The 23,658-nt window shown below is 35.8% G+C and overlaps 2 protein-coding genes across 8 annotated transcripts; both read right to left on the bottom strand.

Moving 5' to 3' along the window:
• LOC126621365 (disease resistance protein RPV1-like) lies at positions 1–8,503 on the bottom strand. 4 transcript variants are annotated; one of them, XM_050289848.1, is made up of 11 exons: positions 8,170–8,503; positions 7,856–7,970; positions 7,452–7,510; positions 6,788–6,842; positions 5,893–6,009; positions 4,521–5,117; positions 2,851–3,952; positions 2,461–2,766; positions 1,441–2,353; positions 702–1,346; positions 1–358 (listed from the first exon to the last, which is right to left on the bottom strand). In XM_050289848.1, the coding sequence occupies exons 6-11, from the start codon at positions 5,018–5,020 to the stop codon at positions 216–218; spliced, it is 3,609 nt and encodes a 1,202-aa protein (XP_050145805.1). In that variant the 5' UTR covers positions 5,021–5,117; positions 5,893–6,009; positions 6,788–6,842; positions 7,452–7,510; positions 7,856–7,970; positions 8,170–8,503; the 3' UTR covers positions 1–215. The 4 variants fall into 4 exon arrangements, with proteins under 4 accessions (XP_050145805.1, XP_050145803.1, XP_050145802.1 ...); XM_050289846.1 differs by lacking the exon at positions 5,893–6,009 and having other exon boundaries at positions 4,521–5,131; XM_050289845.1 differs by lacking the exon at positions 5,893–6,009.
• Positions 8,504–16,697: 8,194 nt separating this feature from the next.
• On the bottom strand, positions 16,698–21,907 carry LOC126621405 (mediator of RNA polymerase II transcription subunit 19a-like). 4 transcript variants are annotated; one of them, XM_050289918.1, is made up of 9 exons: positions 21,377–21,905; positions 20,376–20,442; positions 19,668–19,957; positions 19,312–19,536; positions 18,990–19,049; positions 18,687–18,828; positions 18,041–18,107; positions 17,544–17,613; positions 16,698–17,454 (listed from the first exon to the last, which is right to left on the bottom strand). In XM_050289918.1, the coding sequence occupies exons 2-6, from the start codon at positions 20,404–20,406 to the stop codon at positions 18,778–18,780; spliced, it is 657 nt and encodes a 218-aa protein (XP_050145875.1). In that variant the 5' UTR covers positions 20,407–20,442; positions 21,377–21,905; the 3' UTR covers positions 16,698–17,454; positions 17,544–17,613; positions 18,041–18,107; positions 18,687–18,777. The 4 variants fall into 4 exon arrangements, with proteins under 4 accessions (XP_050145875.1, XP_050145874.1, XP_050145876.1 ...); XM_050289917.1 differs by having other exon boundaries at positions 17,147–17,613; XM_050289919.1 differs by lacking the exons at positions 16,698–17,454; positions 17,544–17,613 and having other exon boundaries at positions 17,789–18,107; positions 18,995–19,049; positions 21,377–21,907.
• Between the last annotated feature and the right edge of the window lie 1,751 nt (positions 21,908–23,658).

Genomic DNA, 23,658 nt, shown 5'->3' with positions numbered 1-23,658 from the left:
TGACAGCGACAAGTGCTACTTAAATATACTAATTAATACGTTACACATATCAAACAAAAAGTCAACAAAAGTCAACTCGAACGTATGTTCTAGGGGCAATTTGATAAATTTACATCATCGAGGACATAATTATACAAGAAAATTAGGGACGGGTCTTTAACAGGTCTTAGGACAAGATTACAAGAAAAATGAGGACAATATTTCATGATATTTGATCAATTTCTGCAGTTGCTACATCTTCTCTCTATTGTCTGAATAACTGGATTAACTGATCTTTCACTGAAATAGAGGTGCAAGAGACGAGAAGAAGAGAGAAAGAAGATGGCGGCTACGATCATTACCACCTTCCAACATCTGCCTGCACCACCACCGCAATAACCAATAAAATAAGGGAATTGCTACGGTCTAAGAAACATACACGTATAATTAATTCTCACATATCGACTACCATAACTGCAATAACCAATAAAATAAGAGAATTGTTATTGGCACTCTAAAAATCTCATTTTGCACTCTAAACTTTCTATAGTTAAGAAAGAAAAATACAATTATGAGAAGTGTTTAATGAGATTTTTGGAGTGTTAATAACAATTTCGCAAAATAAACATGTGAATATACTACAGGCTAATACATCACCACCATCCAAAAATAGTTGGAGTGAAATTGAATATTTTTGACATTGATAAGAACCAAGCACGCACCTGTTAGTTTATTATGGTCTCCAATGTCGTCCTGGAACAAAACTGAACTGAACACACAATCCTTTTCTTCCTCTGTTAGCCAATTTAGCCTATGGCGAAGAAGGTATGTTCCTGATCCTGACCGCAGAAAACGTGACAAATCTCCACCAATGACAACTGGATAGAAAAAGTCATCTGTGGTGTTGTCCTGGGTGCTCAACATCATGTCTTCTTGCTCGTAGTACACAATCTGGATGCCACACTCCTTTACCTGAAACTCAGATATTGTCATAACTGAAACAGTCACCTCATCGCCACCTTCCAAATCGTTTCGAAACTTCCAATGGCTTAACCATATCAAGTCTTGTCCATCACAGGGATCACCAAATAGTGAGGGCCCATAGATCCACTCCAAACCCTTACTCTTATTACTAACTTTAGTAAATATTGCACAATGTAAGCTCTCTAAACTGGCATTAATGTTAGGAGAATCATTGCTGATGGATTTTGCATAGACAGAGAAGATGTTCAAGCCTCGGAACCTGCGATTGGGAAGTACAGGCACAGTAAAAGATATTAAGGACCCATTACTTTTATGGCTGAACAAGCCATATTGAGGAACCTCATTACCCGGAAGAAACGTGCTGAATATGCCACATTCTTGCAGTCCATGTATATGCCATGGAAATCAAACCATTAGGTAGAGTACTCTAGCATATATATGATATATGCAAGATCAGATTGAAAGATCTAGAGAGAGAAACCTGGATGGGACGACGAGCCGCCCTCCAACCAAAGGCCAGGCGTAAATACTGGGACATTACAAAGGATTCTGTGGAATATTTTAAGTTTCCCAAACCCAACAGGTTGATCATTTCCATATCAACAATTTCAATCGGCTCTATCTTGTACCAGCACTCATACTCCAATACCTCATCTACCTTGCGGATTCCAGTGTATCCGATGCACCTCATTCTGGAGTCCACCTGACTGAATGATTGAAATGTTACCTTTTCCAATGCTTTGCAACCAAGGATTGACAAATTTCCTACAGTTGGAAGCCTTACAAGACTTTTGAGCCTCGTACAATTATAAAAAGAGAGACTATCAAGCCCCGTAATACCTCTGACACAATCCGGTAGGCTACAAATTGGATTACTATCCAGATCTAAAATTTTCAACGAAGATAGACTACCAAGCTCTCTTGGAAAATCATCATTTGAAAGATTGCAGTTACTAAGTCTTAAGTCTACTAAATTGCGTGGAAGATAAGAAGCCCGAGAAATTTCTACATTTGGTCTTGGACATAATGTGACCTCCTCGGCGGAAGTGAGTAATCGATGTACCGGAACACCATCGGCTTCAAACACTTTCAGAGATTCCATCTCCCTCATGTCCAGGGAAAACATGCTGAGATTTGAGCAACCAGATATAATAAGTGTTTCAAGGGAGGTTAGCATAGAAATATTACGCGGGAGCTTCGTAATACTTTTGCAATCTTCCATATTTAAATGAACAAGTCCCTCTAGGTTTCCAATGGATTCGTCAACGTGAATCAAACTTTCACAACTTTTGAGAATGAGCCGTTCTAGCTTGGGGACGAACGAAAAGTCGGGCGTTTTTGTAAGGTCACGGGAATGGCTAAGATTTAGGATCTTTAGTGATGGGAGAAGCTGTTCAGAAAATTGAAAGACGATAGTTCTTAAACAAATGGAGAATCAATTAGTGAAAAAGTGAGAAAGAAAAGGGAAATTAAAAGATAGTGTTTAGTGCACTATACCTCAGTTTCCTTCCAAACTTCTCTCAAGCTGCTACAGCACATTTCAAGAGCAACAAGGCTCTCCAATGGAAAATTACTGGGTAAAGAATCAAAGGGAAATTTAAACCAACATAACCATCTTAATCCTGTGGAAAATTCTTTGTAGCATCCATTGAGTTGTACGTAACTAAGCTGGAGGAGTTTTAATTTGTGCATCTGTGCGAACCCATTGGTCTCCAAAACTATCTGATCATTTGAGTTTCTCAAACGAGCGTATGCTGGGTGCATTTGCATGTTGAGAATTAGGCCTTCAATTTTTTTCGTACCCTAAGAAGAAACACATTTCATTAAGTTTGGAAAAAGCACAAAAAAAGTTAAATGTGAAAGAGCATATATAAGCATGATACTTACATTCTTTTCTGTCAATACATTGAAAGAATCCTTATGATGCCATAATCTACTACGTTCCCCAGGTTCCTTTGATTCAAGGCGTACAATTCCTCTTCCCATGTCGCGGATCATGTGATGCATCTGCACCTGATTATATCCATTAAGAGTTGCTAAATATCTATCCATTAGATTTTGGATGCCAACATCTGTGAAGAAATCACACTCATCTAGAATTCTGACGATGTCATCTCTGTCCATTCCAATAAAGAAGCATGCAATATGGAGGAACAAATCTTGATCATGGGTGTCTTGTAAGGAGTCGTAGCTTAGTTTGAGTTTTTGCGAGATTTGACCATTTGGAATAGTTTCCAGTTTGTTCAGTGTACTTTCCCATATAGCTACACTCTTTCCTGATAGAGAAGAACCCAAAACTTTAAGAGCCAGTGGAAGTCCTCCACAATGTTGTACCACCCTTCTTGAATGATCCATGTATCTTTCAGTGGGTATGTCCTGCCCAAAAGCATGTAAACTGAAGAGCTCCAATGATTCATCGTCATTCAAAGTTTCAGCATTGTGAGACAAGACTTGTTGGTGAGCATTTAACAACCCAGCATAGGTAGTTGTTACGATGATCTTACTTCCTGGATATAACCGATCTTGCATCCCAATTACCTCACCTAATAGTTGATCCATATCGTCAACATCATCTAGAACGAGAAGAACTCTTTTAGAGCTAATGACATCTTCAATTGCAGACATTCCCTGGCTTGTGCTGTATATTTTTATTTTTCTCCCATTCGTAATATCATGAAGAAGTTGCTTTTGTATTTGAATCAAACCGTTTGGGTTTTCTGCAGTTTCTCTGATATTTTCAAGGAAACTGTGTCTTTCAAATATTTCAAAATTTGATTTGTAAACAAATTTTGCCATGTTTGTCTTTCCTATTCCATGCATTCCATAAATGACAAGTATGCCAACCTCTTTTGATCCATCTTGTAACCATGAGTTGATGCTTTGTACTCGAGAATGGATTCCAATCAGGTACGGATCAAAACTTACGTGCGTCCGCCTTAGTTTGTCTTCAATCACTTTAACAATTTTCTGGATAAACTTTGCCTCGTGCCTAAAAATTTGCAGTGACATAAAATATTGGAACTAAATCAAATTTGTCAGCACTTTGAATCATTAAACTGATGTTAATAAATGGGATGATTGTATGCTGAAATTGTTAAATGCCATCAATATCTCTATCAGATTCTTTTTCATAAACTTACAGTCCCTCCCCCCCCTAAAAACTAAAGAAAGTTGGGGTTCCACAAGCCCCCTTACGTGTGGTGAACTTTCTAGCCAAACATGTGGACAACACAAACAGGGTGACGTGAAGTACGTGTGGCCGTTGGGCTTCACAACTTGCTCTGATACCATGAAGAAAATTGAGGTTCCACCATAAAACCAATCGGCAATATGGTGAGTAGCCCAACTTTTGATATATTCTCAATGTGGGATTCATTCTCAACAAAAGAAAGCTCTGAAATCCACCGAAATATTCTCAATTAATTCCACATCCTTAGAAGTAACAGAAAGAATTAGTTTGAACCTTAACTTATGTGCTTATATGTCAAAGTTCCAAAATTACCTAGTAGTCAAACTTAATAAAAATGGCACAGAATTAGCTAGTTATAAATACATACCCATCTTCTTCATTCTGTAAGACCATTCCTGCCAGATCTGCAGCTTCAGCAAGTGCTTCCCTCCATTCCTTCACCGTGTCAAACGATTGAACCTTTTGATGTTTAGAAAATGCTTTTGCAAGGCTTCCTGTTTGCTTCCTCAAATGAGACGGATCAACATCGTAGAAGACTGGTAAAACTACATGGTCAGAGGTCTTCTTGAGTTTGAGGATCATCACAAGCTCGTTCAGGCACCATTTGGAAGACGCATAGTCTTTAGAAAAAACAACGACAGAACTCCGTGACTGTTGGATGGCTCTCTTGAATCCTGGTTTAATATCTTCCCCTCTCTCAAGTTCATCATTATCTCGGAACGTGCGAAAGTTTGCGTTAACAAAGGCTGTATAGAGGTGGTCAGTAAAAGTCTTGCGAGTGTCCTCGCCTCTGAAACTCAAGAACACATCGTAACTACACCAAGAAGAACTAGAAGTGCTATGAGATGAGGAAGCTTGTTGAGCCATAAGAACAAATTATTCCTGCCCTGGGAAAGATATCACACCACTTCTTGCTTTGGTTCTTGAGCTGTGGTAGAAAGGCAGGAATGTACCCACAAAATTCCTGAAAATTATGGCCTACAATTATATTTTATATTAGAAATGAAAACGTAATTGGTGTGCATATGTGATAACAAAACCTGATAATGACCACATAAACTAATGAAGAATAAGAGTCGGTTGTGGTAATAAACAAACACGTATATGGGTAGTTGTTGTTAGACGTATGTTAGTCCTAAACACTAATTCCATATTAAATTGGTTAACGTGAACTTAATTTTCTCATCCAAATAATTAATTAGTTATGGACTACACCATATGATAAAAGTCCTCTCTCTACGTATGTTCACATTACACCCAAGATTTAAGATAGTGTTATTCACACACTCATTTTTACCTCCCACACACCCCTGTTAATTTTGGCCATTGATATTCTTCAATTCATTTGATCCGATGGCCGGAAATTGAAGGGGTTTGTGAGAAGTAAAAAGGGGTGTGTGGATGGCACTGCCCTTAAGATATACATGTCTGATTTTGTTTCTACTTTATTTTTTAGATCTAGAAGTTACATTTATGTTTTGATTAAGTCCTGTATTAGTTTATTTGACTTGCAATTTCTTATATCCCTTAACAAGTTTTGATTAAGTCCTCTATTAGTCTATCTGACTCTATTTGTTTAATTGTTGATTAATTTGATTGCTTGGTTAAACTTGGTTTGATAGTTAAACTTGTTTGTGACTTGTACACTTTTAAATGACAATTAATATTTGTTTTACAGAGAGTTATATTTTTTTTAATTATATATATAAGTTTAGGTCTCGTGAGGCTTCGCCTCACACCTCAAGGCTTTCGTCTACGTAGGGCTATCCATGAAACGCCTCACCCACACAGCCACGCCTTCGCCTTTTAAAACATTGGTTTTAATTTATGATTTCATTGCTGAGAAATTGAAACACCTGCATAGTAGAAGAAAGAAGGAAATAATGGAACAATCCCCACTATGAAACAAACTATGATATAGTTGTAATGTACTTGCAATAATGAAAAGAAAGTTATTTTCACACTCATTTTTTTATTGTTTGTTTGCCTGGCGTTTGTATTGAATAGTTCAAGGAAGAATGGAAGAGAAAAAGAAACAAAAAGGACACATTTGTTAGCTCCATCATCTGTTGCTTGTTGGAGTGAATAATATTTTTTATAGGACAATTTTATTGTTTGTATTGAATAATTCAATACATTTTTGGAGATGACTTTCATTCACCGTTGTTATAAATTTGAGTTGTGTCAATGTGGTAGTGAGGAACACAGTTTTGTATTTTATTGGTTGAGTATATAAATTTACTTTGCATAGTGTTGAGTACCTTGTTCTAATTATCTTGGATGATTTTTTGCTGGCTTCTTTTCTTTTTAATAATTTCTGATATGTAATGTGCAGATTGAAGTTAAAACACGAAAGAAAATCCCAGAAGAAAAAATGCTAATTAGCATTGAAGTTATTCAAAGCACAAAGAAATCGTAGAGACAAAGATTAACAGGATCTATAACCAATACAAATCAATTCTTTTAATCTAAAAATCTATAATCCAAGCAAGTAAAATAAATGCACACCAAGAATATGTAGAACTATATAAATAAGGAATTTCAAAACACAATATAGCAAAAAACCAATCACATACAACTATTCTGTAAACCCTCTTTAAAAGCAAAAAAAAAAAAAAAAAAAGGAAAACTGACCTCTTCTGTAGAAGCGATGATAACGAATGAAATAAACAGTTGTTCTCAGCCTCCTCTACAACGCCAGCAAGTAAAGGTGGAGTTATTAGCAAGTTTTAGATACATATAAAGATGGCATAATTGTACTATTTATATTAATCCGCGGTAAATCTTTCTTCTACACTAATTGGTGCTCAAAACTTTCAAACCTTCTCACTTGTACATAACAAATATTGATAAACATTCATAATTTGTCCCTAATTGCTCCCTTTGCATCTGATAATAGATAGCTTTTACATTAGGCGAGTTGGTTCAGGATCTTAAATCAAAGTTTTGTTGACCTATTAACCTTCACCACAATCCAAGCTACAATTTAAGATCTTAAAACAAAATAAATCAATGCCCCTTTTCGTTTCAGTGATCAAAATTAAAATTTGAGACAAACAAAATTGATATTAACTATAAATCCGAAAATCTTGGGTCTTCATTTTTTGCAGTTTTTGAGAACGAACAAACATAATTCCAACAGAGAGAGAGAGAGAGACCTAGTGATCAAAAACAAAAAAAACAATAGACTTTTTCGCATTAAGTCTCTTTGTGGATTCATTGGTTCATTGTTAAAAAAAGGTTTCACTTTTAATTGAAATGATCACTTTTTATAACAGATTAAAAAGTGAATGTAAACCTTGAATTTCAATGCCTGTACTTTAGTGGTACAACCAGTGGCTTCCAGATGAAAAAAAACTGTACAAACCAAATCACCTAAGTTAGAATGGAACAAAAATTAACATCAACTAAGTCCAAATCAACTAATTTTTGTTCTTCGTCTGCTTCAACAAATATACATCAGTGACTACAGTTCCATCAGGGAGGATGGCACGAATGTTTCCCATAACCTAAATAGAGCATACGAATTAGCACTAAATCGCATTATATTGCCGAAAAGATGTTCTAGGCTTCTAGCATCTATCTATTTTTCATATAAATTTCAGGAAATCTCATTCTATGAGGTCATATCAGATATGAAAAACAGGAAATTTTTGCAAACGACTACGTTGTAACGATCAAATTTCAGTAACACAAACTTACAGTCTAGTAGTCCAGCCCCTGATTCTCCTCTCGGGAGCAGTCATCTGAATTCTGAACTCAAGTCAACAAACTTGAAAGGAGCATAGAGCTTATTTCTCTCTCACAGCATGTCCACCTGCCAATATATCGAAAACTTTAATAAACCCGAATCCGTCAAGAACAAAAAAGAATTCATACTGTCACTCACACAACTCATCAAATTAAAGGTTACATTACAAAGAAAAGTAACAACAAAAACATATAGGTGTTTGAAGGTAAATCAATTTATACGCAGCTAATTGTTTATTTAGTGTCCGTTGGATTGGTGAACTGACCTTTCACTATGAATTCCATTGAATTCAGAAATGATACATTGGAACAATCATTTGGGTCTTTCAATAAATCAAATTCGCAGTTGGCTGTGTTTTCGATGACAAAACTCAAGATCTTAGCTGAACTTTTTGGAAACAATATTGCAATCTGATTGAAAACGGAGAATCGGAATTGGTCAACGGAAGCTGGGTAGTAGTGCAAAACCAAATTCGTTCGACGCTTTGCACCATCTGCACATCTTTACAATCGCCAACTACAATTTGTGCAAAACAACTTTTAAAGAATAAAAAAGGAGAAAAAGAGGGAGAGCTTTCGTTTTCTATTTTTCATTTTCAGGAGAAAATGATGTGAGAGGCAAAACTCCCAGGCTGGCTATGAGATAACCATAAACGCACCTCAGTTTTCGTTCCAAAGCGTAATGCCAAATCATTGAAACCGATTGAAATTAAAATCGAACTGAATTTGATTGGTCAGTTTGGACCGAATGCAGACATTTCGCACCTTCTCATGTGAAGTTTTTTTTTTTTTTGGAGGCAGATTCTCTGCCTCCCACTTTTCGTGTCCTGTTTGTGTGGTCACGGTTAAGTTACGCTAATATTTTATATTACTGTTCTTTTTTATTTTATTATCTCTATAAAAAATATATAAAATGTTAACGTAGTTTAACCGTGACCACACAAAAAAGAAAGACACGAATGCAGAGAATCTGCCTCCCTTTTTTTTTTCTTTTGCCTTGGGAGGAGAAGCTACATTTATATTTTGATTGTCCGTTGACTTAGGGCTTGTTTGAAAAGGATCTCTCCCACCTTTTATCATCTCCTATTTAAGCGGTTACGATTACGCCACATTTGCATATTGTTTAAATTTTTTATATAAAAAATAAGACAAAAAATAAAAAAAGTGAGAGCAGATGATGGAAGGGAATAGTAATAGGAGGGAAAAGAATCCTAATCCGTTTGAAAGTGACTATGAGAAAGTCAGAATCACTTTTGAAGAAAAAAATATGAGAGGTGCTTCTTCGTATTGAAAAATCACTTTAGGTTATTTTATGGAAACATGCATGCTTCTCCATTTTATGAGTGTTTTCATGCGCTTCTTCCCATAATTGATTCTAACCATAGATTTAAAAATCGATAATATCACGATATTTCGCCGATATTATCGTTTTTTTCATATCACGATATTTCGTGAGTATTCTGTTAATTTTCGTTAATATATCGCGATAATATCGATATTATCGATAATATCGATATTATCGATAATATCGCGATATTATATATAATATCGCGAGATGAACCTAAAAATATTTGAAAATTTCTGAAAAGTCTCAAACATGCACATAAAGGGGTTTGAACCCCTCCCATCTAATTCCTTCAGCGACTTGACCACCATACCACTTACGTTTTTATGAAAATATGCTAAACTATTTATATATATGGTTTTGTTTTGAATTCTTTTTGCAAGAAATAAATTTGCACATATTCCAAATTTTTTGTGGTATTATATTTTAAATTGTGTCAATTAATTACTTAGTCAATGGCATGTGGTTTTTAATTTTTCTATTTTTTATTTGGTCACTTACATGTATGGTTGGAAAAAATTCCCGAAAATCCCAAACCAAACCGAAAAAGTCCCAAACCAAAACCATCCCGAAAAATACCGAAATTTTCGATATGGGATTGGTTTCCAAATCCCATTTGTTTGGTAATCCTGAAATCCCGAAAAATACCGAAGTATTCGGTTTCCTATTGACTTTTGGGTTTCGGTTCTTGAAAGCCATTGCTATGGTTGCTGACTACTCTTCACAATACACTTACTCTACACATAGTGATGATGAAGATAGTGAAAATTTTGAACCTCATAGGAACTCTATGTGGTACTTAGTCACTCATGTATCTTACCATGCAATGTATAAAGTGTAAAATATTGTACTAATTCATTATATATAAACGATTATGGTGTGTTTAAACTTCTTTCATTAATTATTATATATTTTCTACACTCACAATGTTTGCCAGCTCGCTATATAATCAACTTAAATCAGTTAAATCCATCATGCAATGCATTTCCTTCCAATTTTTTATGATAAATTAATAGATAATTGACTAAATAAACATCCTGTAAAGTTTCAATAAAAATTTCCAAGTTTTTCTTACAATTTCCGTGGTTTCCATGTAATTTTTATCGATATCGATATTATCCCGATATTTCCATCGATATTTCCGTGTTTTCGGACTACCGATATTTCCGATATTACCGATATTTTCTTCCTTGATTCTAACCATCTCAATTTCACTTCCAACAGAGTCCTTTGAAGTTTGGCATACACCAAAACCATCTCTAAGCTATGCCGCATAAAGCATTGCAAACATATATCACAAGTGGGTCTCACAGTAACTTTTTTCAAACCCCACGTACGATCGTTATGTCATATCAATCATTAAGGTCATCAACATTTAATTTTGATCAAATTCATGATTATAATTTAAAAAAAAAACTAGTTTTAATCCCTAATTAAGATGAAGTTTAAAAAAAATATCTTATATAAGATTAAAAATTGATTTCAATTCTTATACTCTATTAAATGTCAACATATGTATTTAATGTCTATCTTTTTTATTTATAATTTTATGGTGTTCATAAATTAAATTTTTATGAAATATTATAAATTTTAATTCTCATTATTATGAGTATCTTATTGTTTGGACTCAAATTTACACTATCGACTCGTGTAGTCGAGGCCGTTAGATGAGTACCATTTTTAAACTGTGGGATGATGAAGTGGTTGAGATAATTTTCAATTATTATTATTAAGAAATAATATTGTGATTTTAATCATGATATTATCTCTTAGTAATATATTGAATTATTTAAACCTGATATTTGTCTAAAGAGGTATTCATCAATTTCCCCCCTGAACTTGTAACTATTGGCCAATTTCCCCCCTCAACTTTAATTTTGGCCAATTTCCCCCCTCAACTCTCATAATTAGTCAATTTCCCCCCTCAACTTTAATTTGGCCAATTTCCCCCCTCAACTCTCATAATTAGTCAATCTGCAACCTACTGTTAATTTTTTAATTTGATCATAAGTAAACAAGTGTGTGTAAGAAACTAAATAAGATGTATGTTAATCATTTTCCTATGTCTTTATCCTATTACAAATAGATTAAAATTTAGAATTTTACAATTTATCATAGATAATATTATTAATCATAATAAATCAGTATGGAGTAATTTTATTTGATTTTTTACTATACAAAATTGATAACGAAAAGGATTGATGTGTACATTTTTGTATGTGAATACAATTTTCTTTATTAAAGTGAAAGCTAAGTTCAAGTAAATTGTGGAGAATCGAGTTTTAGTGCAAAAATGGCTAGTCAATTCATAATTTTCGACTCCTTATTAAGAATAACACATTTTATTGAAATAGGTCTAATCCATGAGTTTATGATTATTATTTCTTCTTCTACATGCTTTAAACCCGATTCATAACTTTTTCTTATAATCAACCCATATCACATACTAATTGTATTATGTTTTTGTACATTTTACCCTATATTATGCAGGTGAGTTTATGTTATGTTAATTTTAGTACTTTGTTGGAAGTTATTAAAAAGATTGAAAGAAAAAAAAAAAGAATAGATGGAAAATTAAAAAAAATTAACAGTAGAGTGCAAATTGACTAATTATGAGAGTTGAGAAGAGAAATTAGCCAAATTAAAGTTGAGGGGGGAAATTGACTAATTATAAGAGTTGAGGGGGGGAATTAGCCAAAATTAAAGTTGAGGGGGGAAATTGGCCAATGATCACAAGTTCAGGGGGGGAATTGATGAATACCTCTTGTCTAAATCCCAATTGATTATGCATAAAGCACGGCAGCAGATAAATATGTATGCAAGATGAGATGATTATCATGAAAAGCACAAATGGTATATGCCTTTTGGTTTTTTGCCACGTAAATGTGTTTTTTGGGATTATATTCCATCTTATTTTGCGTGCATGGATACACCTGGATCAATGTGGTGGAAGTAGAGTTCTAGTTAGACTAGGTGACAGTCTGGCGGCATGGGTTTTTGGAAGGAAAACATGGGCTTTTTAAAGCATGGTGATGGTATTGTCAGATTAAAAGCAAAGTCATAAGAATTGATGATATGCTTGCCGTGTGAAAGGGTTTCAAAGGGACACATGTTGCTCATCTGATAGAAGTCTACGAAAATAAAAAAACTAAGAAGATTTCTGCCGAAATACATTAGAAGATAATATCAGTTGTTTTGGGATTGTTTTGGAGTATATTCGGAAAATGACTCTTTTGGATTAGCGGTCAAGGAAACTTGGCTATAAATACAGAGGTCGTGGAACACAAAAAGGACTTTTAATTCAACACACAACTGCCCTGCGCAAACTTTCTCAACAACTAAGATTTTTTATTTTCTCTTTTCGCTGACACATCTTCCGTTGGCATCAACAGCACTGTGAAAGCAACCGATGATATCTTAAGTCGGCATAGATAACTCTGTCACCGTAGAATCAGCTGATCTCGCAGCATCTTCCGTTGGTATCAACAGCACTGCAGCGAGGACGGTTGATTACCTATCCAAGTCTCGGTCGAGAAGGATTTTTGAATCTTTATTGGTCGAGGTCATCTCATCAGCCTTCTCGGCGAAGTGAGGTGTTACGAGTTACTACATTCGGCACATTAGAAGCCGAATTGGATATTGAACTTCGCTAAGTTAGCAGCCTTGTCTTCAGGCTCTAAAACCCGAAGGCCGAGACGTGTTCCTTCCTCGGCCACAATCGCAAGATCAAGAAGTCAGCAGCGCACCCAACGCAACATCAACAAATTTTACTCCTCGGCCGAGCTCGGCCGACGAGTTGGCACGTCCCGCACACAACCGAAGGACGTAATTAGCTTACTAATTACTCGGTCTGCGCGCCACGTAGGCTTGGTAGTTTTTAAGGTCAACATTTTGGCACGTCCAGTGGGACTCAGTGCTAAAACTACAAAGTTCACATGATCTATCTCGATTAGGCTTCACAGGACGAGTGTTATCGCCTATTAAAGAAGCAAAAACAACTCTTAGAGAAATTGGGAAGAATTTCTTAAAGGCAAGAGGCCAAGGGGCAAATTTCCGCTCCGGCCACAACTAATATTCGGCCTACGAAAATTGTTGATTTGGCCGAAGAACAAAGACCACCTATTTTTTCGGTCAAGACTAAAAGTGTGGTAGGCCAAGAGGAAAATGTTCAAGTTTCTGAGCCACAATTTGACTCAGAAAATGATTCGTCAGATGAGTGCTCCAATGATGAACAAGACCAATACACGACTTCAAACCATAAAATCACATCGATTGATATGGTAATTGAAGACATAGGCCTAGCCGGAAAAATCACGCCAATAGATATGATTATTGGTGATAAAGTCGATATGGAGAAATCCTATTCGGCTAAGTTGTTCGAGTTAAGAGCTGAAGTTAGCAAAATTATTATGTCTGGAGGGCATAATAATTGTTCAACACATTCGGCGACCAATAAAAAATATTCCTTCAAGCCGAACATATTTGGAGATGATCTTTTATTCGGCTTTGGAAAATCTCAAAAAAAATATTTCACCGAGTCAAAATTATTTGGAGGAAATTCTTTATTCTGCCTAAGATCTCGGCTTAGAATAAAGCATCGTTGGCCTCCTCCTTCTCATAGATCGGCCACTTCTATTCTCGTATGTTAGATTTTCGTTCTTTTTATATATTCTTATCCATCTGGCTGTTTGAGCCGATGATGCATAAGAAAATAAGGGGGGCCAACAAGTCTATTTCGGCAATGGAAACGGATGTGCATGGCAACCTTATGCAATCACATTGGAATCTCGGCATAATTGCGAATTGGAATCTCGGCCAGATCGTCGACCTCGGCCCAATTTCAATTTTTCTCGATATTGGTGGCAGGCCGAGCTCCAGGAACAATTTCAATTTCATATATATATATAGAGGCAGGACTAGTCCTCGCCGAGAAAAGTAGGATTGAAACCACTTTCCCTGACATGATTCCACCTTCCCTTTATTTTATAATAGTTGAATGGTGGGCAGTGGTTTGGTGAAGCAGAAAAATCAGATGTGACTCAAATATGGTGCTGTCGTGAGTCGTGACCCATATATATATATATATATATATATATATATATATATGTATAAATGCAGGCCGACGTCATAGACTTTCCTCGGCCACTTTACAAAACTGCATATATAAATATAAGCCTTGGCCAAACTATATATATATATATAAAGCTTGGACGTGAAGTTTTTGAGTTTTTCAAGGAACTAAGCGGTCGAGGGATTAGATAGTAAACGTGGATGCGACTAAAAAAAAGTGCCAGTCAACAGAGTATTATCTCAGCGCCATGATGTTCACTGTTGCTGCATTCTTTCTGCTTGCCTTCGTTCTGAGCTTCTCGACCTCGACTTAGTGTATATAAATATCTAGGCAGGACAAGCTGCTAAGAAAAATTCTTCTCGGCCTTCTGGTAAAATTGCCGAGCCTGGTATGGAGTTGTGGCAGTCGAGGGAGGCCGCAACGTTGGCAGAACATACATGTTATTGCCGAGGAACAAAGTTTCTTTTTCGGCGATACGAAGGGATTTTGTTGGTTACGAATAATTAATTTCCTTAACTTTTCGGCTTACGAGCCAAAGTTCAAGGAAATTGGGGGGCAATGTTTGGACTCAAATTTACACTATCGGCCCGTGTAGTCAAGGCCGTTAGATGAGTACCATTTTTAAACCGTGGGATGATGAAGTAGTTGAGATAATTTTCAATTATTATTATTAAGAAATAATATTGTGATTTTAATCATGATATTATCTCTTAGTAATATATTGAATTATTTAAACCTCATATTTGTCTAAATCCCAATTGATTATGCATAAAGCACGGCAACAGATAAATATGTATGCAGGATGAGATGATTATCATGAAAAGCACAAATGGTATATGCCTTTTGGTTTTTGGCCACGTAAATGTGTTTTTTGGGATTATATTCCATCTTATTTTGCGTGCATGGATACTCCTGGATCAATGTGGTGGAAGTAGAGTTCTAGTTAGACTAGGTGACAGTCTGGCGGGGCATGGGTTTTTGGAAGGAAAACATGGGCTTTTTAAAGCATGATGATGGTATTGTCGGATTAAAAGCAAAGTCATAAGAATTGATGATATGCTTGCCGTGTGAAAGGGTTTCAAAGGGACACATGTTGCTCATCTGATAGAAGTCTACGAAAATAAAGAGACCAAGAAGATTTCTGCCGAAATATATTAGAAGATAATATCAGTTGTTTTGGGATTGTTTTGGAGTATATTCAGAAAATGACTCTTTTGGATTGGCGGTCAAGGAAACTTGGCTATAAATACAGAGGTCGTGGAACACAAAAAGGACCTCCAATTCAACACACAACTGCCCTGCGCAAACTTTCTCAACAATTGAGATTTTTTATTTTCTCTTTTCGCTGACACATCTTCCGTTGGCATCAACAGCACTGTGAAAGCAACCAGTGATATCTTAAGTCGGCATAGATAGCTCTGTCACCGTAGAATCAGCCGATCTCGCAGCATCTTCCATTGGCATCAACAGCACTGCGGCGAGGACAGTTGATTACCTATCCAAGTCTCGGTCGAGAAGGATTTCTGAATCTTTATTGGTCGAGGTCATCTCATCAGCCTTCTCGGCGAAGTGAGGTGTTACGAGTTACTACATTCGGCACATTGGAAGCCGAATTGGATATTGAACTTCGCTAAGTTAGCAGCCTTGTCTTCAGGCTCTAGAACCCGAAGGCCGAGACTTGTTCCTTCCTCGGCCACAATCGCAAGATCAAGAAGTCAGCAGCGCACCCAATGCAACATCAACAAATTTTACTCCTCGGTCGAGCTCGGCCGACGGGTTGGCACGCCCCGCACACAACCGAAGGATGTAGTTAGCTTACTAATTACTCGGCCTGCGCGCCACGTAGGCTTGGTAGTTTTTAAGGTCAACACTTATATAAGAAAATATTTTCGTAGAGATTTTTCACTACACTTATGTTTTTACATATTTTCTTATGTGCCAGTAATTCATTACAATATATTTAGGTACGAACATTTCAATACACTGGGTTAGTATAATATGTTTAGGTACGGACATTTAAGTACACTAATTTAGTATAATACATTTAGGTATCGACATTTTGGTACGCTAGTTTAGTATCATATAGTTAGGTACGGAATTTTCGGTACACTTATATTTTTGCATATTTTCTTGTGTGCCACTAATTTACTACAATATATTTAGGTACGAACATTTCGGTACACAAAATTAGTAAAATATATTATGATACGAACATTTAGGTACACTAATTAGAGGAAGTTAAATAAAATTAACGAATTAAAATGTGTATAATAATAAATTTAAAATTGAATGTAATGACATTAAATAAGATATCTATTAAATATTAAAACAAAAATATAATATAAATTTGAATTAAGTACATATTAAGGGACTAAAACTAATATCCAATCTGACATGTTTTTATTCAATTTTAATCTTCTTGAGAGATTAAAGTTCAAAAACCCCTATAATTTTTGCAGTTAGTGGGGATGTACATGCATATATTGATACTGAGATGGGGGCTGAAGGTTAAAAAGTAAAAAAAAATTCCCACAGCTCAACATTCGGGCAATCCATTTAAGTTACAATGGTTATCGATGCCATCCTGCCGGCGGAACACTTTTGTTCCCAAGTTTGAACATAAGCTGGAAACTTCTGAGGTATACCTCCACATACAATCAAGATAAGATCCACACGAACAACCTAATCATTTTGTTTGTCCCTTCGGATCAGGAACAAATATAACTTTTGCCTAGACTTGAAACCACCGGATAACAATGTACTACATGCCTCATAAGCAAAATGCTCTTCCAAATTCCAGTACATTTGAGCTCCTAAATCTGTGACATAAAGTGCACGAGCTGCAATCCTTCTGTCACCTCTGATTCAATCACAAAATGATAACATCTCAACGTAGGATTAAGCATCCAATAGATCTAGATCATGATCAGAGTTAAGTGACTAATTTTTTTCAGGTTACTCCTGTTTTCCTCACCAAAAGGTGCCAGAAACAGCAATCCATTCTCTCTTCCTTCCCACTTGCACATGTCGAGGGAGGCTTCTCACATGAGGGTTTAGTAAAACTGGACACAGCCAAGAATGGTTTCTCTAATCAATCACACACACAAGGCTAGACCACGTTTCCAAAGTCGCCATCTTGGAGGGTTGGGGGATACTAGGAGATAATTAGTGTTTCATTAAATTGCAACTAACAAACGAAACAACAAAATACATAGATACCTAACCTAAAACGAAAAAAGGGCCTGAAAAGTTTCCATCATGACCAAGCAGCGTAGAAGAATGATGTCATTCACACTGCAAAATACAACACAACAGCAAGATAATGATTGTATCGAATACCTATCATCACGTCTTTCTATTTTTGCAGAGTATTTCACTGTTACCAATTAGAATTTCGGTGAGAACAGAAGCCTAGATGTTACATGTTTTTTGGATAAGCAGTAATGTTAGCCGTTAATAAAACAAAAAAGGAACAAAAGGTATCATTTATACAATCTCTTCCTAAACCTATTTTTCCCTACAACTGGAAGCTACAAAGTACAAACTCTCCCTCACAAATTATAAATTTTGGACTTCTAAAAATGCTAAAATATAGTAATACCGTAGACATAGTACCATATCCAATGTGCCATGAAAACAAAGTAACATAGTTGTTTGCAAATTACAGGCAGTCATATTAGATCATTGTTATTATACAAAGTTCACTTTAACTACTTTTTACCTTTAATCCACATTTTCAGTAGGTGAATTCACCTTCTTCACAATCTTTAGTCAGTTCAGAAGTTACTCTGCACATAAACCAGAAGTATCATGTATCCAAGTTCCATGGCAACAAATACAATACTACACATAAGCCTATTAAAAACAGAATGTTTGTCAAACAAAAGAGTGGAGGTTTTGGCATAGCATAATTGTTTAAACAAGATCTGCATACAGAGTACTTACAAGAAACTAAAAAGCCCACAGAACTACATCAAATCCAAACTCTTGACGGTCCCCAAATGCATATTTTTCAACAACATATTAGAAAGGAATATTGTTTTTACCACATGGATGAGATGAAGAGTGTGCACGTGCGTTGCGTTCGACCAACCTCAGCTAGCACTACATCTAACTTCCTAAAACTAAACAACGCCATTTAACTCATTCTCTAACTTGCCTTCGTATTTATATATCCTTATTTCCATCCCAACCTCAACGGATCACATATTACAGAGAACATAAAGCCATATCAAGCATGAATAAAAATGAAAAGTTGACCCATCAGTTTATGATGAGGATAGAAATAAAATGGTGGCAGTGCAAGGCAGAAGCTAAAAGTACAGAGTATCTTAACCTAAATATACAGGAAAAGTAAAGATGTGTACCTCAAGAAACACAAAATCAAGTGAAAGACCCCTCCAGACTATGAACGACGACCATTTGAAGAAAACAAAATTACTAAAATATCCCCTCATTTCAGCCAACTACCCTGATTGCACCCACTTCATCAAGTTTTGAGCTCTTATGCTGCAAAGATAGTGAGAAACAGAGACCTGGGTCAAAATGTAGACGCAAAGGAACTATACAAAAATAGTGGGCATATCATGCAGATCCCAAGTAAAACATTAAAGAAAGGATTGGAGATACAAAAGTGTAAATCCAAACGAAAAGTTACATGTTTATATTACCTTACTTTTTTTGTGTCTGTGGACATCATTAAGATCGTCATCTCCATCATGTTTCCTTTTCTGTGATTATACAAGTACCAAAACTAAAGCATGTGAATCCCTCTGAATATTCAACTACATTTGAAAAAAATTAAATCTGGTGTTGGTGAACGGAAAAACTGTAATTAGATTGTGCGACAAACAATGGCAGTTCATAACTTCAGACATTATCAGAGTTATTTGGATAAAAAAAAATTCAAAACCATTCTTTTATTGTCGCTCTTGTGTATTACCAGGCGCTTAAGAAAAGGAATTTAACAGTACAGGTGTACCATTTTCTAACCTTTTCATGTTTCTTTGAGTGATCACCGACCGGATCATGATGCCCACCTTTATCCTTCTTCTTATCCTTGTCTTTATCTTTACTTCGATCTTTATGACGGTGTTTACGCTTCTTGTGCTCTTTATCCTTCTCTTTGTCTTTGTCCTTGTGCTTTTTGTGTTTCTTCTCCTTGTCTTTAGACTCACTCTTTGATTTCCCTGCAATAGTTGGAGTCCCCTTATCTGCCTATAGAAGACAAAACAAAATATCAATTACAATGAGAACGTGGAAAGGAAAACGGTTTTGCAGAACCAAATATCTATTGGAAAAGAAGAAATATAGCAGACTGTCATCCATTATAAGTAAGAAAGTCTCACAAGTGGCAGATCAATAGGAGCCGTTTCTCTAAGATGGAAAGCCTCTCTGAGAGTATCTAGGTCAAAAGGCTGTATGCGTGGTTTCGTATCCCGGGGATATGATGTACTCTGGATAAGTTGATCCAACTGCATCCCATCTCCTTTTCTGATTTCCGTGTCTCCCACCACATTGTGAAGATAGTGTGTGTCTGATATTGATACTGGAAGTGATCGCTTGCAGAAAAACTCATGGTGGGGAAGTAACTTGTAGTGACTTATGAGATCTACAGCACCAGTCAACTCTTTTGGTCCTGTATCCAACAGAATTTCATCAGATAAAATAAAATTCTCTTAAATATCAAAACATGCATTCACTGACATAATAGAAGCAAAACACTCAAATTCTCAGTAGATTGAAATAAGTATACTTTAAGAGAGGTTTTGTTATGAAATTTGAGCATCAGAAATTAAATTTTAAACATGTAGTGATATCTTATCGAAGAACCAGATGGGGCAAGGATGGAGATATATTTTATTCATAATTGGAGGCCACATGGCTCTCTGGATTAGTTCAAAATTAAGTGCTATACGTGAATAAATGAGGTTTTGAAGAGTGCTTCAACTATGAATAGTTCTGTTAAATATGTAATTAACTACCAATATTAATTCAAACAAGAAGGAAATACGAAGAAAACCATAACGGAACAGCATCTAGAAAAAACATTCTACCTCGTCCAAACTTTGTTCCTTCAGGATCCATGGGTCAATGTCTCATGAAGTGGTGGCCCACTAACAACTGTGATGTCACATAATAAAACATGAGTTTGACAGACCATAGAAATATCAATAAGTAATAAAGTCCAAAATAAAAAGGGAACATGTTCAAAGTTTTTCTCCAACAAAGTATAATAATGTCTGAGTATAATATATTCAGACAAAGAGGTGCACATTCAGAACATACCTAGCACTTCAACTTCTATCAAAGCCACTCACATATCTAATACCAAAAACAGCAGGGGATGACTCTGGCAGGAGAAAAAAGCACCGTACACTAAATTGTATGCGTCATAAGCAAGCCAAAGTATACAATATCGAGCTTCCTATGCTTATTTCTCTCCCTGAGAACCCAAATAAAACAGTCCCGCAAATAAATCTCGGGGATGCTTTCAAACGCTCAAAGACAACCGCTGAAAAAACTTACGTTGACTACTCAACAAGGTCATCAGTGTCCACAGAAGAACTCAGAATGCTCCCTTACTAATCCAACAAAGATTTTGCTTGGCTCCTTCCTACTATAGATTCACGCAGCACCAATCTACGAATATCACTAATAACTCTACACCCACTGCTGTTTTAACCGAACTAGGGCAAGCGGCTAAGCATGCAACAAGGTTTGAATTTCACTAACAGTGACAGATTTGATTGCCATATTTTCTTAACCAAACGACACACGAATATCACCACAACTTTTCGGATAAATCTCTATTGTTACTGAAACTACCGGTCAATACATAACGAAATCCCGCAACTTTTCGGATAACCCAAAAGCAAATGTTTGCAAAAACAACAAATGGGTAAGTGTTCAAAATCTTGATATTACAAAAGATGAAAACTTGGACAAAGTATCAATTGCACAGACTTCAAAACACATAGAAACACACAGAAATCCAATGCCTTGAAACCAGTACGCGAGAGAAAGAGTGGGAAAAAGGGTAAAACAAAGAGCAGACCTCTGACATGGATCCCGAATTGCTCTCGAACTAGTAGCGACCCAGATCACGAGGGCAAAATCGTAATTGCAGCTCGCTCCTCCTTCCTCCCCGGCTGCCCAACACTTTAAAAGCTGGCCAAGTACCAAAATTCCAAACCCCAATTGAGTGATTGACGAACAAAGCTCGAAGAATCAAAACGCCCAGCAGAGCGCGAATAGGGTTATATGTTGGGGGGATTGTAATTGACCTGAAAATTCAAGCAAATTACGGATTCCCAATCTGCTGGGGTTTGGGGGTTCGGAAGAGTGGTGCTGAAATTATCAAATTAGGGCTTTTGCAGATCGAGAAGGTTCGAGAAAGAGCGAGGGGAGAGAGAGAGAGTCGAGTATTGGTGAATACGAAGGTGGTGGGGAAGACAGAGGAACAGAGTGGTGAGAGAGAGGAGTATGTGTGTGTCTAAAATTTAATGATTAATATAAAAATCTAACTAAAACTAGGGTTTGGACTTTCGGAGTTGGAGGGTTTTCGATTTCTATTTCCAGACTTCTCTCTGTGACTTTTTTTTTTCTTTCTTTAATAGTTTTGGTCCTTTTCTGCCATTTTCCCAAATAAAAAATGGCTTTGGCAAATCGCTTGTAGTTTATTGGTTAAATGTGTTTAACTTTAAAAGTGTTTACCTTTGTAATCAGTCTTGGAACTTGATTTCAATTGCACTTTACTCACTGAAACTTAAGAGTTGTCATTTTACTTCTTAGAATTCGATTTCGATCTTATTTTGCTTCTTGAAACTCAAAAATCGTTACTTTGCTCATCGAACCTAAATTTTGATCTTACTTTACATTTTGAAACTCAAAGATCGTCACTTTACTCTCTGAAACTCAATATTTACTCCACTTTGATTTGTTTATTTGTATTCCGTTAAATAACTGTTAAGTATACTTAAATGACATAATTAAGGCCCACTTATGATTGATGTGGCACAATTATAAAGTTCACATATCCAATCAAATGGTGCCACATAGATTGAAATGAAAAAAAAAATAAATTTAACCTTCATATATTGTACAACATTCATCCCTTCTCCTCCATCGTCAACCACCTTATCATTCGTTCCATTGATTTCGTTATTTCTTGTGTTCTTAATGGAGATGGTTGGTGAAGAGGAAGGATAGTTTTTTTTTTGTTCTTTTTTTACTATTCATTTATTTCAGGAGGAAATTTGGCGTAGTGCCAATTATAAATGTTGAATGGATGAACTTATCCTAAAAAAATAGAAAGAAGGCAATGTAAGCGACATTTGAGTTTCAATAAGTAAAGTGGCGATTTTTTAATTTCAAGGAGCAAATCGAATTTTAGGAGTAAAATGGCGACTTTTGTGTTTCAGGTGGTAAAGTGAGATCAAAATCGAGTTTCAGATATTAAAGTGATGACTTTTGAGTTTCAAGGGACAAAGTGGGATTGAAATCAAGTGGCATATGACTATGGGATTTGCTTTCGATTCATCTGATTTTGCATCATTTAAATACTTTGTTGATTTACCTTTAACTAGTTTGTTTTATGATCTGTTTGGCTGGTGTGAGTATCAATCTCTGTTTTTTTTTTAACAAATGATATTATTTACATTAACGGGGATATGCGGACTTACCCTCACAATGGGTTAGTAATTATATAGTTCAAATCATTTGGCAAGAATTGAATGAAGACATTTCAGTTACGAATGAAGAACAATACCACTAAATCGTAATACTAAGTGACAATAATTTCCATAATTAATAACATTTTGTAGTTGTATTGTTTGTGTTGATAACTACGATTATAACATTTTGTAATTGTAATTTCCTTGTAAAATTGGAATACGAGACTAATTTATCAACATGCATATAATTTAGAGGCTAACTGAATCTCAAACTTCAAGTTTTAAATCGTTGATCAAGGATTCAAGTTCAAGCTAAATAGTCATTTTCATTTTTTGAACTCGAATCCTAACCCTGCATTCCAATCTCCAAAAACATGAATACTATAAAAAGAAGATAAAACTATAAATCAGTCTACAACTTCAAGTTTCTATATTATATGTCCATAATTATCGTCATATGAAACTTGAAACACAAGAATATAACAAAGAATATCTTCTTTTATTCCGTTACAAAAATAACTCCAAAACAAATGCAAAAAAGAAATATAAAACAAACAACAACTTCCGTTAACGTCCGTTACATAATGATTGGAGAAAGAACTGCCCAAGTAACCTAAATGACGAATCTACCCTTACCCGCCCCTATAAATCACACCAGACTCTC

The sequence above is a fragment of the Malus sylvestris genome, chromosome 5, assembly GCF_916048215.2.
Source record: "Malus sylvestris chromosome 5, drMalSylv7.2, whole genome shotgun sequence".
Taxonomy (NCBI): Eukaryota; Viridiplantae; Streptophyta; class Magnoliopsida; order Rosales; family Rosaceae; genus Malus; species Malus sylvestris.
Note: the sequence above shows the minus strand (reverse complement) of the source record. Positions and strands in the feature narration are given on the sequence as shown.